We start from the raw sequence: 17,796 nt of genomic DNA, 5'->3' as shown, positions 1-17,796 counted from the left end.
GGTCCTCTCACTTCAGAAAACTGCATTTATCATGTAGAGGAAGTGAATACAAGGCACTTCCTAATATATTGTGATTCTCCATATTGCATATTTTGCTGGCTGGATTCATTTTTCTATCACATTATACACTGCTTGTTTCCATGGTTACGACCACCCTACAGTCCATAAGTGGTCGTCGTGCTTGCGTACTATAGGAGAAAGCACCAGCCTATGTGTGCTTCCATGTTCCCAGCCACCAAACAAGCTAGTGCTTTTTCCTATAGTGTGCAAGCACGACCACTGCTGCTGGACTGTAGGGAGGTTGTAAGGAGGCAATATGGAGAATCACAGTACATTAGGAAGTGCCTTGCACTTCCTCTACATGATAAATGCAACTTGCTGAAGGGAGAGGACCCCTTTAACCTTGTAAATCCTGGATGATCATGTAAAAAGGCCTTTTGCAGTTTAATCTGTTATTGCCAGCATCATATGCAGTAAATGCTGTAGGGCCCCCGCATTATTGGCACTACCCCTAACCCCAGTGATAAATATCACATACACATGCGCTGTCTGTATCACGTTTGGCATTACTGTGCCAGTGTATCCTATTAACCACATGATGCCCATTCACAGTCTTAAAGGAGCCGCCTATGGCTTTCATCTTGGTTACTATCATTTACTGCTTCCTCAGCAATTAACGCAGAAACAGCTCTGCTGTAAAAATGCAATCACGTTCTAAATGCTCCGAAATTATCTATTTCCCCTTTCTGAAGGTAGGAGCGCGGCATTTCCAGCTGGAGCGTTTACTTTTTCTATTTCTCTCGTTTTTTATTTCTAACAATCCTGTTTGTTTCCGTGTTGATTATTCGAAGCAGATGTGCTGTGTCCGAGGACCTGCCCTTCATAGGAGCTCGCAGCTGGCCCGGAAGTGCAGGGTTTCAGGAATTAAAGGGGAACTACTCGGCCCCAAGATCCACCAACTACATGACATTATGATTTGTGGGTGTCTGACCTCGGAGCAGAGGTCCCATTGCTCGTGTACTCACTGTACTATGGCGCCCTGCACAGGGGGTGGTGTGCATAGAATGGATACACATCACATATACAGGTAACAGAACCCAACATTCACAATAGGTCACAGCTTATCTACTTCTCCTCCCTGCACAAGTCACAGCATGCCCACAAACAAATCTTTCCCATAGAGTCAATGAGTCACCTGCTGTCTGTTATGTCCTATGGCAGCTCAGACCAGATGGGTGCCCTCAATTTTGTACAGAAAAAAATTAATAAATAAATAGTGTCTAGTTTAAATTAGCAAAAAATTAAACAAATAGAGGTGATACATTAGAGTGAGATTTCTGCCCCTGTGGGAGAAGCGTGTCGGGCGCTGACATATCGGCTCACGCTGTACTGCACATGCGCCATCTGTCAGCACCAGCAAGGGAGCAGGCTAAAAAATATCTGTACACGCGTGACCACGTGACTGGTGGACTGAGAACACACACGATTACTGAGGCAGTACAGTACTAAGGACAGATATGCAGCACAAATACGTTTGTTTCTGATCAGGCAGCACCTTAGCCCTATTTTCCTGGGTAATTCTCCTTAAGGGAAGGGTAGGACCTTTGCTAAAATACAATTAGGTGCCTTAGGACCAAAATGATGGACTAGTTATAAGTCACCAGCATCTAAGACTAAGAGCAGAGACAATACACCGACCTCCCCCTAAGAGTGTCTGGGTCACAGCTGGGATGCCGAATAGTGGCCAGACATCAATGAACCATTTGGCTGCCAGATCGCTGCTATGACAGGAATGCCATGTTTACTTTGTGATGCTGTGAAGAACTGTGAAATAATCCTATAATCAGCAAACAATGATTGGGACGGTCAGGACGGCAATAGCCTTGTGCTGTGAGCGGAGGCCGGACCACCTTCCAGTGCCCTCTACTGGTGAGAGACCATTACACAGCCGGATAGAAATCACAGCGAGGAAGGACGGTGCGATTAGCTGCAGGTTTCCACGGTGTTCTTACATGGGGATGGAAGGGATGTTCGGCATCACCCAGTAATACCAGAGCGCGCTTCTTCACCTCCATTATCTGCTACAATAGGGTTTCTACAGCGCAGCAACGTTTGGCCTTTGGGATCATTCATCAATATCAGATCTGTGGCACCCTCACATCAGCTGCTGGGCTCTGGAAGCGACACTAAACGAGCTCGGCTCCATACACTGGGCGGCCGCTGTGACTGGTACTGCAGCGCTAAGGCCTCTTTCACATGGGCGTCTCGTGTGAGGGCCGGATAGGATGTGGGTGCATCGCGGGAAAATTGTGCGATTTTGCCGGTGAGTGGGGTGAGTTTTGTATGTGATTGTGTTGCGTTCTTCAGTTTTTTTCCGCAGAAGTGCAATGCATTTTGCACGCAAGTGAGAAAAAACTGAATGTGGTACCCAGACCCAAACCTCTTCACTGAGGTTCAGGTTTGGGATCAGTATTCTGTAAGTTTCAGTATTTTCCCTTATAACATGGTTATAAGGGAAAATAATAGCATTCTGAATACAGACTGCATAGTACAAGCTGGAGGGGTTAAAAAATAAAAATATATAACCATGTTATAAGGGAAATTAATGAAGATCGGGTCCCCATTCCGATCGTCACCTAGCAACCATGCGTGAAAATCGCACCGCATCCGCACTTGCTTGCAGATGCTTGCGATTTTCACACAGCCCCATTCACTTCTATGGGGCTTGCGTTGCGTGAAAAACGCACAATATAGATCGAATTTCACGCAATGCACAAGTGATGCGTGAAAATCACCGCTCATCTGCACAGCCCCATTGGAGTGAATGGGTCCGGATTCAGTGCATTCACCTCACGCATTGAACCCGTGCGAAGTTCTCGACTGTGTGAAAGGGGCCTAATTGGTGCGGGTGTATGGGCTCAGCCCCCCACAACTTGCTGTGGTCCAGTATTTTGTCTCTTCTACCCCCTCTCCTCCTCAAACCAGCAGTACCTGTAGAAAAATCCATACTCACCCCTGCTCCCCAGCTTCCTGCCTCTCTTCACTGGACTTCTGGTTCCTGTCTGTCAACTTCCCCACGGACAGTGTAACATGCACCACTGCGGCCAATCACTGGCCTCAGTGGTGATGTGTCCATTCCTAAGTGTCAGTAGCAATGTGCTTCTTGGGGTTATGTCTCTGTGTGGAAGGTGACAGATGGGGACCAGAAGTGTAGTGAAGACGGCCCCGGAGCCTGAACAGTGCGGCGGTGGGCACGGATTTCTCCACCAGTGCAGCAGGCTGGGGTGCCATCTAAGCTGCTGCTCCATCATCCGCCTTGTTGATCCTGCTTATTACGGTTCTCACTTCTCATCTTCCCCATCACTGTAACATTCAAATATCAAAAGATCTTGTGATGTCGACCTCCTTACAGAAAATCCAACTTTCCGGCGAGCTTCTTATTGCAGCATCGGAGCCATCATCACAATGCACAAGAAAAGGTTTTATATCTATAGATTATTTTTTTGTTTCGTTCCCTTGTTTGCTGGAAAAACGATTGAGTACAGAACGCGGTCGAGCTGCCAAACGTAAAACAACAGCGGGTCTTGTGGTTTTAGTTTGACATCAAAGCCCCGGCACATAAAGGCAGCTCAGAAGGCTCGGTGCTATTTTTATATCTGACACAGACGGGGTTAAAGGGATATTGTCCGACCCTTTCCCGAAGGCGTCCAAAATCTGTGTAGAAAACTGGCATTCCCTAAATATTTAAAGCTAGCCGACGATAAAACCTGAGATCCACTGACAGCGGACAGATATTCTGAAGGCACAGAGACGGCCACGCACCTTAGGTAGCTGTCGGCTGAACACTCACTTGGCCAACAGCTTTTCCTGCCAGGGTTGCTCGCCTTGGCTGGGCATGCAAGTGCGTCCGATTCTTCTGTGCCCCATCATCTGCCATCACGGAATAGTCAGGACAACCCCTGTACACATCAGTCAGCCAGGTTTGGTTCAGAAATATCTCAGAGCACTTGAGTTGTACACAGTAATGTCCCTGATGTATGGGGGCCAGGAGGAGAAGAGCAGATGGAAGGGCAGCGGAGACAGGGGCTATGCAAGTGCGGCCAGAACATTTCTACAGTAACATCATGGAGAAGGCTTTGAGATCAAGTCATTTCTGAATCGCTCCTCATCATAAAGCTTATTGAATGTACCTACGGCCTCCAGTACATTGACCGCACCACTCTAAGCCTTAGGGTCCATTCACGTCCGTGTGTGTTTTGCAGATCCGTGGATCCGCAAAACACGGACAACAGCGATGTGCGCTCTGCATTTTGCGGACCGCACATCGCTGGCACTTAATAGAAAATGCCTATTCTTGTCCGCAAATAGGACATGTTCTATTTTTTTCGGGATCGGATTTGCGGACCTGGAAGTGCAGATCAGCAATTCATAGAAATGAATGGGTCCGCAATTCCGTTTCACAAAATGCGGAACGAAATTGTGGACGTGAATGGGGCCTTAAGGAGAGGATGAACAAGAGCCGCTGCCATATTACCAAGGGCCACACCAAACACAGTGTCCAGGCGTTTTCTGCAGTACACATCAGCCATTGTACAAGTCCCTCCGATCCTGTCCTCACAGGTTGCAGAGGTACTGACCTACAAGCTCCAAATCCTTGAACCGCACGGTCGGAATGAGTGACTGTAACCGCGGATCACCTGTAAATATCACGCAGCCAAGCAGTTCACAGGCGCCTACTAGTTATTCATGTGGACAGACGTAGGTCTGTGAGCGCCATTTTATTATCTAGGATACGCCCTCACAAGAATAAATGGCTTACTGCATCTAAATGATGTCTATACCCCGAGGAACTTCAGTAATAATTCTCTTGTGCCCATGCTTTCCACTGTGCAATCGCTCTCTTGCGGTCATCATATCTAGTGCACATCCTCTCTGCACAGAGCAGCGTGGCCCCTCCGCTCTGCGCATGCGCTGCTCAGTGCTTAGCACAGGAGGTTTGAATCCAACCAGGGACAACATCTGCATGGAGCTGGTCGGTCTGTGTTTTCATGGATTTCCTCTGGGTATTCTGGTTTCCTCCCAAACTACAGAGATATACAATTAGACAAATTGGCTTCCTACAAAATTGACTCTGGTGTGTGTTGTGGTGGCGCTCCTAGACGGCAGCCACTGACTTCCCAGGGAGTCGCCCCAAACACCCAACGTTCACTGTGAGAAGAGTGTATTACAAATGTTTGTCATCCCAGTCAGCAGTCACGTCTACTATAGGAGCGCTGTCATCCTGGCGCACTCATCTCCCTGTGGACTGCCAGTAAGCCAGCAGCAATCCCCCAGGCTCCAGAGCGAGACAGCCTAGAACGGTCCTCTTCGGTACGCGCCCACGTATTGCTGTCACTGTGGCCAGCGCTGCCAGCCTTGGCTACTGACTTTACCCTCTTTCTAGAACGTATCCGTGGTCTGCTGTCTCGTTACGCCAGGCAGGTGGTCTCGTGGTGTTTTATACAGTCACACTCACCAGCACTTTACTATACATTATTCCCTGGACTAACGAGTCTGACTGTGTATCAAAGTGAATTGAGTTTGCTGCCTTTTTCTGCATGTTTACCGTGCTGGGGCCGCTCCCCATTATAGTGAATGGGGCCGGGCCAGCAGCACACGTGTCCAAACGTTAGTACGGATCGGGCCGGACAAGCCTAACGCCAGTGTGAAAGTAGCCGAGTACAATAATTACCGGATAATCTGCAGAACCTACACAATGGTCACAAGAATCCACTTTACACATTCACACCAGATGTGGGGGCCAAAAGATCAGGAAGCTGCGCGGATCTAGAGGCAGTGAAATGGGGATCCAGGTGATAAAGTATTAAAGAAAAAGGGTAAGAGAGGGCAGAATACCCGCGGCTGCTCCAGTCCGTGCTCCTCTCCACTTCCTCTTCTCAGGCTCATCAGCGCTGAAGCAGCTTGGACTGACCGAGGAGACGACTCCAAACAGTAGAGCGTCGAGTCCGAGAAGAGGAAGTGGAGAGGAGCAGCGACTGCTCACCGCTTGTATTCTATCGTACCAGGAAAACCCTTTAATCACTGCCTGCAGTTTGCAGGTTTACCAGTCCTGTGTCACAGGGGCGCGGGCTGGAGGAGAACGCTGCAGCTTATTTAGATACCTTTGCCTTTACATCACCTATATATTGGCACCGGTTTTAAACATGGTGCAGCATCTTAAGCCGCGGCCATTCCCATTCATCCAAAGGTGCACGAAGTGTATAGCCCTCATAATAAACGTGGTGGGGTATGTATGCCAGGTGGTTGGCACAGAATTCTGGAACATCTCACTGCTGAGAGTCTGCTACAATTGTAACGGGTCAGACAATCCTCTATGGCCTCAATACATTCTACACCAGTAACCGTAACAACATCCTGAACACAAATAACGTTTTCTGGAGATGATAAATGATTTAGAAATTAAACCACCATGGTCAATCAGAAATGTAAAATTAACCCTTTTTACCACATGGCACATGAAAAAAGAGTGATATCAAGCCAATACTAAGAACTGGAGGACTTGCACTTGCAGGAGAGGACAATGCACCCATCGCCTGCACACATACACAATGTGGCTTATCCAAAATAAACCCGTACTGTTTGAAGGGCCGGAGACTCCCTTCCGGAGCCTCGTGGTGTCTGCAGCCAGCCACAACTAAGTACGGCAGCAGTGGGATGAGGCGCCTTCAGACCACACTGCCATTTAGCAAGTCATCCCCAGCATGTTTTATTGCCTGCGACCAAGTTAGCAATGAACTCTGAGCAGGAGGCAGCGGATTCGGAACATTACAGACTCTATGCAGAGACGGTTCTGTATTCGGACAAGTGTGAGGATGAATGGACGGACTAAAGGCATCACAGCGGTAGAGAGGTTCAGTACGAAACCTCTGACAACTTTCAGCTCATCGGTGACACTTACTTTAGAATGCGTTCACACGTGGCGGAATACTCTGCCAGAAATACACATCCCCACTAGAAATGAATGGAGACATGGGATAACAGGGGGAAGTCTTCATACTGTGGATTTGTCCACCACGAGTGAAGGCACCGATACTTCATTTACGGCTTTATTCTCATTAGGACATTTACCATGGAGTTACTCTCCTCTGTGCAGAGATGAGCTCATGTCCACCTTCAGACCACTTTAGTTCCTCCTTCTACGGTTCAGTGTAGTCCAGGCTAAACATGATCAGGACCTGGGGTTCTGAGGAGCCGACCGTCCTCACTTCTCATCGCCACTTAATAGGTCCTCAGAGGTGAAGAATGGTCAACACACAAAGAGGAGAAGATACAAGAACAGACGAAATGGAGAAAAAGCAAAGGCCTGAATGTACACAATGGCTTCCACTATACGGAGTTGTGTCCTCTTCGCTCCTATGAGAAAGCTTTCTACAAGCTTGTGGAGTTTGACCCTTCATTCAGAATAGCACTTGTGAGGTCAAACTGGGATGTTGGAGGAGAGGCCTGTACTGGTGTTGGGTGGGGTTGAGGTCGGGGGTCAGATTCTTCCAGGTGCCTCCAACCTTACCTTTCTAGAGCTTGCCCTTCCGGAACTGTCCCCACAAAGCTGTAATAGACACTGCCCCTGTCACATGTAGACAGATCACTGCCTCCCATCAGATTATCACAACCCTGACCCAAAATCCTCTGTGCTGCTGGGACCCTGCTCCTTCCACTATGTAACTCTCAGCCTGTGACCTCTACAAGATCAGCACACTCCTCTCCTGAAATCATCTGTGCTGCTGGGACCCTGCTCCTTCCACTATGTAACTCTCAGCCTGTGACCTCCACAAGATCAGCACACTCCTCTCCTGAAATCCTCTGTGCTGCTGGGGACCCTGCTCCTTCCACTATGTAACACTCATCCTGTGACCTCCACAAGATCAGCACACTCCTCTCCTGAAATCCTCTGTGCTGCTGGGACCCTGCTCCTTCCACTGTGTAACGCTCATCCTGTGACCTCCACAAGATCAGAACACTCCTCTCCTGAAATCCTCTGTGCTGCTGGGACCCTGCTCCTTCCACTATGTAACTCTCAGCCTGTGACCTCCACAAGATCAGCACACTCCTCTCCTGAAATCATCTGTGCTGCTGGGACCCTGCTCCTTTCACTATGTAACTCTCATCCTGTGACCTCCACAAGATCAGCACACTCCTCTCCTGAAATCATCTGTGCTGCTGGGGACCCTGCTCCTTCCACTATGTAACTCTCAGCCTGTGACCTCTACAAGATCAGCACACTCCTCTCCTGAAATCATCTGTGCTGCTGGGACCTTGCCCCTTCCACTATGTAACTCTCAGCCTGTGACCTCTACAAGATCAGCACACTCCTCTCCTGAAATCCTCTGTGCTGCTGGGACCCTGCTCATTCCACTATGTAACTCTCAGCCTGTGACCTCTACAAGATCAGCACACTCCTCTCCTGAAATCCTCTGTGCTGCAGCAAGATATCAGCTATATTTAATGGCAGTTTTCCTATCAAATCCATTGTGTCACGATATTTTATGTAGGAATGAAAACTTGGCGCAGTGCCTTGTCCCTCCCCCGTCACCAGTGAAGTCACTTATATAAAAAAGGACCTTAAATTCCACGGCTGAGAGTATGGCTCATGTTCAAATTACATAAAGGGTCCTCATTCTAAACAGCTGTGCGTCATACGTGGAATTTGCATTTGGCTGGTGCTTTTGTGTGTTCATACGACAGACTGGACACAAGGAGTGTAAGAGAGAGACGTTACCTGCCCGTCCTGACCCACGTGGACTTGATGGATCTGTAGGTTCCCCTGTAAAACACACATGGATGTTAGACGTGGAAATGATGAGCAGCGATGTCTACATTGCAGATGAGTTCATGTCCTTTACTACAGGAAGTGCATTAACCGGCGACATGCTGCACGCGGCGGCCACTTATTGCATGCGCTGCGTGTCCAGGAAATCACCACAAGGACTCGACAAGTTCTGTGCGATTTACCATCCTTTCAGCAGATCACAAAACTCCTCAGAATGGCTTTTTCCCTGATAATTTACAAGTGAGGAGGTCTTCCGCTGTGCACCTCGCCACCATTTTCTGCCGGCAGCAGCTCATCCATCTGTATGAAGTGACGGACACGCTGCAGCCGTCAGACTGTGATCCGCCCTCACTCGGCTCCGTCTATGCCTTTCCTAGCTCTATAGAGCGGTATTCTATCAGCTTCCTCCACAGACCATGGCTTCTCGTTTCTATAGTAACGGACCATCGTTTGGCGGAAAGACCTGTTTTTCTGCCGTCTAATGGCCCCTTTAAAGGCACAGAGAGACTGGCTGCCAACACAGCAATATAGAAAGCCACCTCGCTGTGCAACACCTTGCAGCCCATTGTCCTGCGCCTGCACGCTCATACGCAGAGGTCCAAGCGATCCTGGGAACGCAGCCGTCAGTCTACGGCTCACTGGGAGCTCAAGCTGCGAGATATGAAACAGGGCTTTAAAAACCACAGAAGCTGAAATATTTCATTTTCCTGTAATGTCATCAGTTTTTTGACCAATATCAGAAACAGAAATAAGTTCTGATGGTTACGGCGCTGTTCTCGGAATGTAATGGAGATCACAATACAAAACCAGAGCGAGCAGACAGAGCCGGGACGGTGAGACGGTGGCCGGCTCTATGCAGATTGTGGGCCACAAAGAATCAAGGATTTACTGGGCATCTTAAACTGTGATTGCAGCAAATTACCTCGCTGTCCTGCGTGATCTGGACCTGCTCCCCCTGCGGCACCTGTGCGATGTGCAGATGGCCCTGCAGAAAACAGAGGAACGATGTGAGGAAAGCAGCAGAATAGTGAGTGCAGCTCTGGAGGATAATACAGGATAAGTAATGTATGTACACGGTGACTGCACCAACAGAACAGTGAGTGCAGCTCTGGAGTATAATACAGGATAAGTAATGTATGTACACAGTGACTGCACCAGCAGAATAGTGAGTGCAGCTCCGGAGTATAATACAGGATGTAACTCAGGATCAGTACAGGATAAGTAATGTATGTACACAGTGACTGCACCAGCAGAATAGTGAGTGCAGCTCTGGAGTATAATACAGGATGTAACTCAGGATCAGTACAGGATAAGTAATGTATGTGCACAGTGACTGCACCAGCAGAATAGTGAGTGCAGCTCTGGAGTATAATACAGGATGTAACTCAGGATCAGTACAGGATAAGTAATGTATGTACACAGTGACTGCACCAGCAGAATAGTGAGTGCAGCTCTGGAGGATAATACAGGATAAGTAATGTATGTACACAGTGACTGCACCAGCAGAATAGTGAGTGCAGCTCTGGAGTATAATACAGGATGTAACTCGGGATCAGTACAGGATAAGTAATGTATGTACACAGTGACTGCACCAGCAGAATAGTGAGTGCAGCTCTGGAGTATAATACAGGATAAGTAATGTATGTACACAGTGACTGCACCAGCAGAATAGTGAGTGCAGCTCTGGAGTATAATACAGGATGTAACTCAGGATCAGTACAGGATAAGTAATGTATGTACACAGTGACTGCACCAGCAGAATAGTGAGTGCAGCTCTGGAGGATAATACAGGATAAGTAATGTATGTACACAGTGACTGCACCAGCAGAATAGTGAGTGCAGCTCTGGAGTATAATACAGGATGTAACTCGGGATCAGTACAGGATAAGTAATGTATATACACAGTGACTGCACCAGCAGAATAGTGAGTGCAGCTCTGGAGTATAATACAGGATAAGTAATGTATGTATGTACACAGTGACTGGCCAATACATGGCTCGATGTGAAGCTGCTGCTCCGACCACACACGCCCTGGTCACAATGTAAAGGCATTGGCGGCGGGGAGCCGTATAGATACTGTGGACACTTCTGCTTCAACAACTACAATTCTCATTTTCCCACTGATCTTGTTTTGAAAAAAATAAAAATGCTGCAGAGGAGATTAAGATGCTCCATTTGGAATTCAGTCAAGAAGCCTCTGACGACCATTTCACTTTTAAACAAGAACAATTGCCTGTGAATTTCAAAGACACACGGCTCCCTCTATATCAAACAGCTTCATTTCCTCTGGACGGAAATCGTCCTATTCATAAGAGGCAAAACAAAACAGACTGAACTTATCAAACTGACAATAGGGACTCCGCAGAGAATTTCCAGCCCTGGCTTCATTCAGACCTGATAAGGGCTGGAGGGAATTAACCCTGAGCTTACCACGCCGGCCTCTTGGTGATACACATAATACATATGAAGGATCTCCCCCATTTCCTCGCACAGCCCAGTAATGAGGCTTCTTGCTGTCTATATGAATGGGCACATCCGGCGACCATGGTGGACACGTGCTGGAAGATGTACGTGGAGAATCACAAGGGCTATTCCAGTAAGGAGATAACTGTTACATCAGACGAGGTCCGTCCGCTGGGACCGCAATGACCATGAGAATGGGGCTGCGCGCACTTGTATGAATTAGGCCTGGGCTACACTGCGGCTTCTTGCAGTCCGCAAGATTGCATTCATTTGGACGGCAGCTCTGGTTCAAAAAGTGTAGCCGAGGCCTTAGGCAGCAGGTTGACCATGCGCTCGCTGCTTCATTCATCTCGATGGGACCGCTGGAGACAGCCGAGCTCTGCTCTCCCCATCTCTGGCAGCTCCAAAGACTTAGAATGGAGCAGACGGACATGTTCGACCATAGACCCATTCTCGTGATCGCTGAGGGTCTCAGAGGTCAGACCTCCACCCATCTAACAGTTATCTTCTATCTGGTGGATAAGGGATGACGTGTTAGAACCAGAATACGCCTCATACGGATGCCATCGGCTGGACACATTAGGAGTCTGCTTCTCTGCTTTAATAATTCTTGTAGGGATTCACTAAAGTGGAGAAAACCCCGTCCATCCAACGTGTCTGTATTAAAGAGGACCTCTCGCCGCTCCTGAGATGTCTGCAACTACTTGCATTCCCCATGTAATGACCATTCTGCTGCATGTACTCTTAGGGCTCTGTGTTGTGCTATTCCCTTGTTACTTATACTAGAAGGCGCCAGTAAAAGGTACAGAGGGGTGTTACCATTCAAGGGTGTGTCCCTGCATAGTCTGACACCAGCTGCACTGATTGGACACAGCCACTACTGGTAACACCCAGCAGTACCTTTACTGCAGACTGCTGGAAATGTATTTGTAAACTTCTAGCAGGAATAATCCAGGACTGGCAGAACACAGAGTCATATGAATAGATGCTCCAGAATGGCTATGGCACAGGGAATGCAAGTAGTTACTAAAACAGACATGTCGGCAGAGGTGACAGGGCCTCTGTGCCACAAGCTTTTTGAGCAGTTCTGCACATCTACCCTCCAGGCGCTGCGTGCACTTATACCTGATTTGGAGTATTTAAGTCTATGAGGTTTTGTGTAAGGAAATGAATGCCGCCAGGTTTGTCCCAGAAGAAACCTCCTAAATAATTGTTTATTCATTTCGCTCCTCCACAGACGGCGTTGTGATCTCCGTACAAGACTTAAATCAAGGAGATCCGCTCCAAGCTCCGGCTATCAGACTGCGAGTCCTCGCTCTGTTGCTGGCTGAGCTATTTCAGGAGGGTAACCTCACACTCACCAGAGGAAGCAAAGCTCCCTTTACCGGACAATCGCTTGCTGAATTTACAGTCCTTCCCCCCTCACGGTGCGCACCCCTGGTAATGTCCAGGATCTAAGTGCCTGTCAATGTCAGGACCTCACTGTGTCACCTGCTGCCATTTTTGTTCGGTTTCTTTCACGTTTGGGGAGACTGACAGTGTGGTCAATATGGCCCGAATATCCCCCCTACTGATCTTTCTATGACAGACCTACTAAGCAACAGGTAAGGAAGTGCTTGTTGCTCCGCTAAACAATACTAATTGGACATCCTTTCAAGGTTTATCCCACCAGTGCTAGGGATCCAGCAGCGGTTTTCTTCTGGCCGGTTCTCTGCATATATAATGGGGCCAGACGGAGACTTTCAAGCTTCCAGCAATGCCGGAATGCTGAGAGATTTACATACATTATAAAAACCTGGAAAACCATGTAGAAACTTACCACCTGGACCTGGCCATCCTCTCCGATCTGGTGGATCTGCACCTGCTGGGCATTAGCCAACGCGTAGTGCAGGGCCTGGGACGGCGCCTGCTGGAGGTCGCTGGAGGACGATACTGTATTTTGCACACCATCTGTAACATGGAACAGACAAGATACAGAAGCTTGGAATAAAGAATGACCAACACACAATGTAATGGAACTCAATCAGCACAAAGCGCAGTTGGGTTATGACATTTTGGCGAAATTCAAGAAGGTAACTGGTAATCTTCCTTAGGAATTGTCTATGAGGCCTGGAATCACATCCACCGACCCTTCGCATGACGTGACAGACCCTGGAGTTCTCTGGGCAGCAGCCATCTTTATCCATTTTCCACAAAAGTCAGACCCAGGACTATGAGGGAGGACCTGCACTTACAAGTCACTATAACAAACTCTCTGGCTCTGCATTTACAATTTTGATATGTGAGGAAAGCTCTGGCAGAGGGAGCGCGGCCGCGCAGCTGAGCGAGGAGGATGAGCGCCTCTGGACAAGAGGCGGCTGTTCAGTCTCACCTGATTTCTTCACTGGGCCGCGGTGGCAGCTGCGAGGACGCGGTGTGGTGCTTATTGCAGCATTGTGTACAAATAACAATTGGGATAAATCCCAGTTCCCTGAAAGCTGGACCTCTAAGAGTTCCCTGTTCACAGCTGGCGGCCATCTCTCCTCTGCTCACTGCTATCAGGATCCCACAACCTAAAGCTCCAGATTTAGTGACTCAAATTGTGGATCCGCCAAAAAATAAAATAAAGGATGACATCTGTATGGCATCAGTTTTTTTTTTGCGGATCCATTGTAACAATGCCTAAAACAGACAAGAATAGGGCATGTTCTGTTTTTTTTTTTTTTTTTGCGGGGCTACGGAACGGACACACTGATGTGGACAGCACACGGTGTGTTGTCTGCATTTTTTGTGGACCCACTGAAATGAATAGGTGCGCATCCTATCGCCCCAAAAAATCGGAACAGACACGGAATAACAGGCCGAACTGGATGGACAAATGTCTTTTTTCGGCCTTATGTACTATGTTACTATGTTACTATGGAAACAAACAACGTTCGTGTGCCTGTAACCTAAAGCTGCATTCTGTGAAGCGGTCTTTCCATAGGTTCAGGCACCACGTGTAGTATCAAGGGTGCAAGCTCAGGATGGGCGTGCCCCTTCTGCAATGGCAGGAGATGAACAGGTCGTACCCAGCTAAGGCCAGCCCTGCAGATGGTTGGGTGAAGGTATCTGGCAGCATCCACAGCTTTAAAGCATGCGTCCTGCAGTGTTGGACTGGGGTGAATTACCCCTGAGAAGTGTTTCAGCTTTCCAGGAGAGACGGCTGCACAAGAGCTCTGTACGGATTCCATATAACGGCTCAGATTATGGTTGTGTCATGCACTGTACAATTCAGGGATGGCAACCTTTAATCACATCATGGATGCAGCCTCAATGTGCTTCTAATCCCTTGCACTGAGGCACTTTCCTTCCTTAGGTAAATGCACGGGCTGAGAGTTTCACAATCGTGCTCCGACCTGCCATTAAGGAAGAGCTGGTCGCTCCCCCTGTAACCCCACCACAAACATTCCTCACCCCGGGGACAGTCTCCTTGGGCTTTTTTCCACAGCTCTTCATTTGTAAGTGAGAAATATTTGGAAATCTTTCTGCTCCCGTCCCTGCCTCACATATATTCTACAGACAGACACATGTCAAATAATAGCACATCAGAAAGGTCCTCCATATCATCACATGAGCTTATTGGAGACAATGGAGGCTGTAGCACCTGGTAGAACCTTAAGGAGCAGAGCGTGTTAGGGCGCCTTCACACGCAGCAGATTTGTGGCAGAAAATTCCACAACTGAAATCCGTTCCATGCAGCTGAATGGGGCGGCAGGCACATGGATTTCCGCAAGCTTCATTAAGGTGAACGGAACGGATTTTCAGTTGCAGAATGTAATCTGCTGCGTGTAAAGGGGCCCTTATGTTTCTGACAAAATAAAGATGGTGGCCTCATCCTGCTCATCGCAGAGAAATATCCAGGGATACAGCCGAGCTGGAAGATTGGGTAAAATGCTTTGTCAGAGGTTTGGTCATGTCCAATAGCAGTTGTGATCTCAGATGGTCAGCACTGCTCTCATTTCCCCACCACCCTTCTGCAAGCAAGATAAATGGCCGGCTGCAGACAGACGAGGACCGACCGAGCGCTCCGCAGACTGGAAAACACATGTACAGCTCAAATGGAAAATAATAGCACAACTGGGAGGAATAGATTAGATTTTTACAACATGACAGATTCGAAGAGCAGATGACAGAGACCCGTCTGGAGCAGCAGGTCCTCCTCGGCACTCCTACCACACTGCAGCCCTGCCGGGGTCATATATTACAATCACTGCACCTCCAGGATGTAAGTGCAAGACAAACGGGAAGAGATGATATAGACGCCACTGACGGCGGTGAGTTATGGCTGAGGCCTTCCTGCTCAAAAACTACACTGGAGATAAAAGAACGAATAAACCAGCTTTACGAATAAATTCTGACATGTATACTACACTCACGAGGTACGGTTACATCATACCTAGCGTCATATAGCACACTTGATCCCTAGCAGAGTACCTTATATACATGTCACTCAGGTCAGTCAAGCAAAGGAGATCAGGAACAATCTGGTGAACTCTCTTTCTGATTGGTTAATATATCATGTTTTTGCAGACTGGCATCGATCACTATATCTACAACTAAGGGGGAATGGCCGGGGTTTGGGAACTGGTGATAATTACAATGCCCATTGTGCACATTCAAAATACACACAGAGGAGGGAAGGTGATCCTAAAGGGGGTGTCTTATCTCGCCCTTACTAAAGGTCCCTTTACACGATACGATATTACAACAGATGGCTGGAAAGGAAGTGTTCCTTCCCAACAATCTGCTGATTGCCAGCTGAGGAGACTGGTGCATTTACATGCAGCAATCTCCTCCACAGTATGGGGAGCAGTGATCACCATTGCCATCGCTATGCCCCATAAGGATTCGTTTGCCGGCAGGAGATCGTGTTGACACCTCACAATCTGCTGCAGGTAAATCACTTCTGTGTGCGAGTGTTTCACTTGTTTATTGGGTAATCAGCGGTACATTTACACAGTCTGATCATTACTAATGAGCATTACTATGAACGCTCATTAGAGATAATCTGTGGTTCTTGGCCCATGTAAAGGGCCCTAAAGGCGGCCAGAAAACAGCTGGTGCTCGCTGTTACAGTAGCTCCCATTGCGGTGTATGTGAGCTACTGAGGGTGCAGAGCATATCAAGCCATGTGGTTTCCCTAGCTCTAAAACAGTACGTCCTGTGCCACTCCGCTGGCGTTTGTCCACCTGACGGTCAGGACTTAGTAACGGCAAGATGAGACAACCCCTTTATTGGTGGGCCTGCTAGGATAGGCCACCATTATATGTTTGGTGGGTGTCCGACCTCTGGGATCCTGAGAATGAAGGTCTGCCACATGGCCAGGGTCATTCTTGTTACTAGTCTCTTTGATACCTGTCACGTACCGGGGACCTGACCAGCCCACCGCGTCACGTGACAAGGGTTGCCCAAGCCCTTCAGGCCGATTCACCTCACGCCCTCACACGCTGTTACGCCCTACGCCGAGCCGTAACTTGAGCATAAATTGCCACCTGAAGCCTGCAAGCACATCCGCGCACTAACACGAAACTTTGACTGCCACCACCCGTCAGTTATAAGGTGGACAGGACACCCCTGAGTGTTCCACTAGCAAGCAGACACCCACACGATAGCAAGCCTCACGTAAAACCACATACTGCCTTAGACTGCACACACACTCTTCATGGAGCGAACAGGTTCTTAAGGTTACAAGACAAACCATCAAACTTTTAGGTTTATTGTATAAAAAATAGACAGCACTTGGTTCTAAAAAATGATTAACAAGAGCCGTACATGAATGGCAAACAATTGTAGAATAAACAGGAGAAAACAAAAAGTTCTGATACTTAGCAGTTGTGTGGTAAAAGTCCTTTCCTCCCCGGAGATTTGGGCAGAGTACTGGTGCACAAACCAATTCGATTGGATCTCCCACTTTGTGACCCCCAAATATCCAGGGATTGCATGTTTATGCCTTTCCTCTGGGGCAGGTCTGGGGGGGATTTTCACTCCCACCGCTGATTCGGCCCCTCTGGGCGAGCTTCGATACCCATGCAGCAGGCCCCCTGGCCAACTAGGGAACTGGTATGAAAATATCAAAAAGATATCTTCACCAGGGCAACTGGGAAACTACAGAACCCAGACCTTCTTCAGAATTCATATCTCATCGTTCTGAGTCCTAGCATATCAAATGAGACGCGTCCAGGACGCTCGGAAGATGAGATCCTTATTTTAAGATAAGGGCGAGTTGATATGCCATGTCTGGTGTCCCTGCAATGCCCCCATCTTACCAGAGATGATAAGCTGGGTTTTGTGCACATCCGACTAGATTTTGTGGACATCCGATCCCTCCTGAACAAGTTATGAAGGATTACGGATTATGGTTCATGCTCTGGTTAGGAAGCCTCCATGCTGACACACGGCCCCGGAGAGTCTGCTGTCCCCTGTCCTGAGTGTGACCAGCAAACCATCCTGGTTAGTATCTCTGTGCTAACTACCCCCCGGGGACC

At 48.3% G+C, this 17,796-nt stretch overlaps 1 protein-coding gene across 2 annotated transcripts in view; it reads right to left on the bottom strand.

Moving 5' to 3' along the window:
• LOC122920612 (BTG3 associated nuclear protein) overlaps positions 1-17,796 on the bottom strand; it is a 326,695-nt gene that overhangs the window by 101,223 nt on the left and 207,676 nt on the right. For both annotated transcript variants that reach the window (XM_044270256.1, XM_044270257.1), the window contains 3 exons: positions 13,110-13,240; positions 9,750-9,812; positions 8,777-8,821 (listed from right to left, as the gene is read on the bottom strand). In XM_044270256.1, coding sequence (XP_044126191.1) covers positions 8,777-8,821; positions 9,750-9,812; positions 13,110-13,240 — 239 coding nt within the window. The remainder of the gene's footprint in view (positions 1-8,776; positions 8,822-9,749; positions 9,813-13,109; positions 13,241-17,796) is intronic.

This window comes from Bufo gargarizans, chromosome 10 (assembly GCF_014858855.1).
Source record: "Bufo gargarizans isolate SCDJY-AF-19 chromosome 10, ASM1485885v1, whole genome shotgun sequence".
Classification (NCBI taxonomy): Eukaryota; Metazoa; Chordata; class Amphibia; order Anura; family Bufonidae; genus Bufo; species Bufo gargarizans.
The sequence above is the reverse complement of the archived record's forward strand: the minus strand, read 5'-3'. Positions and strand labels throughout refer to the sequence as shown.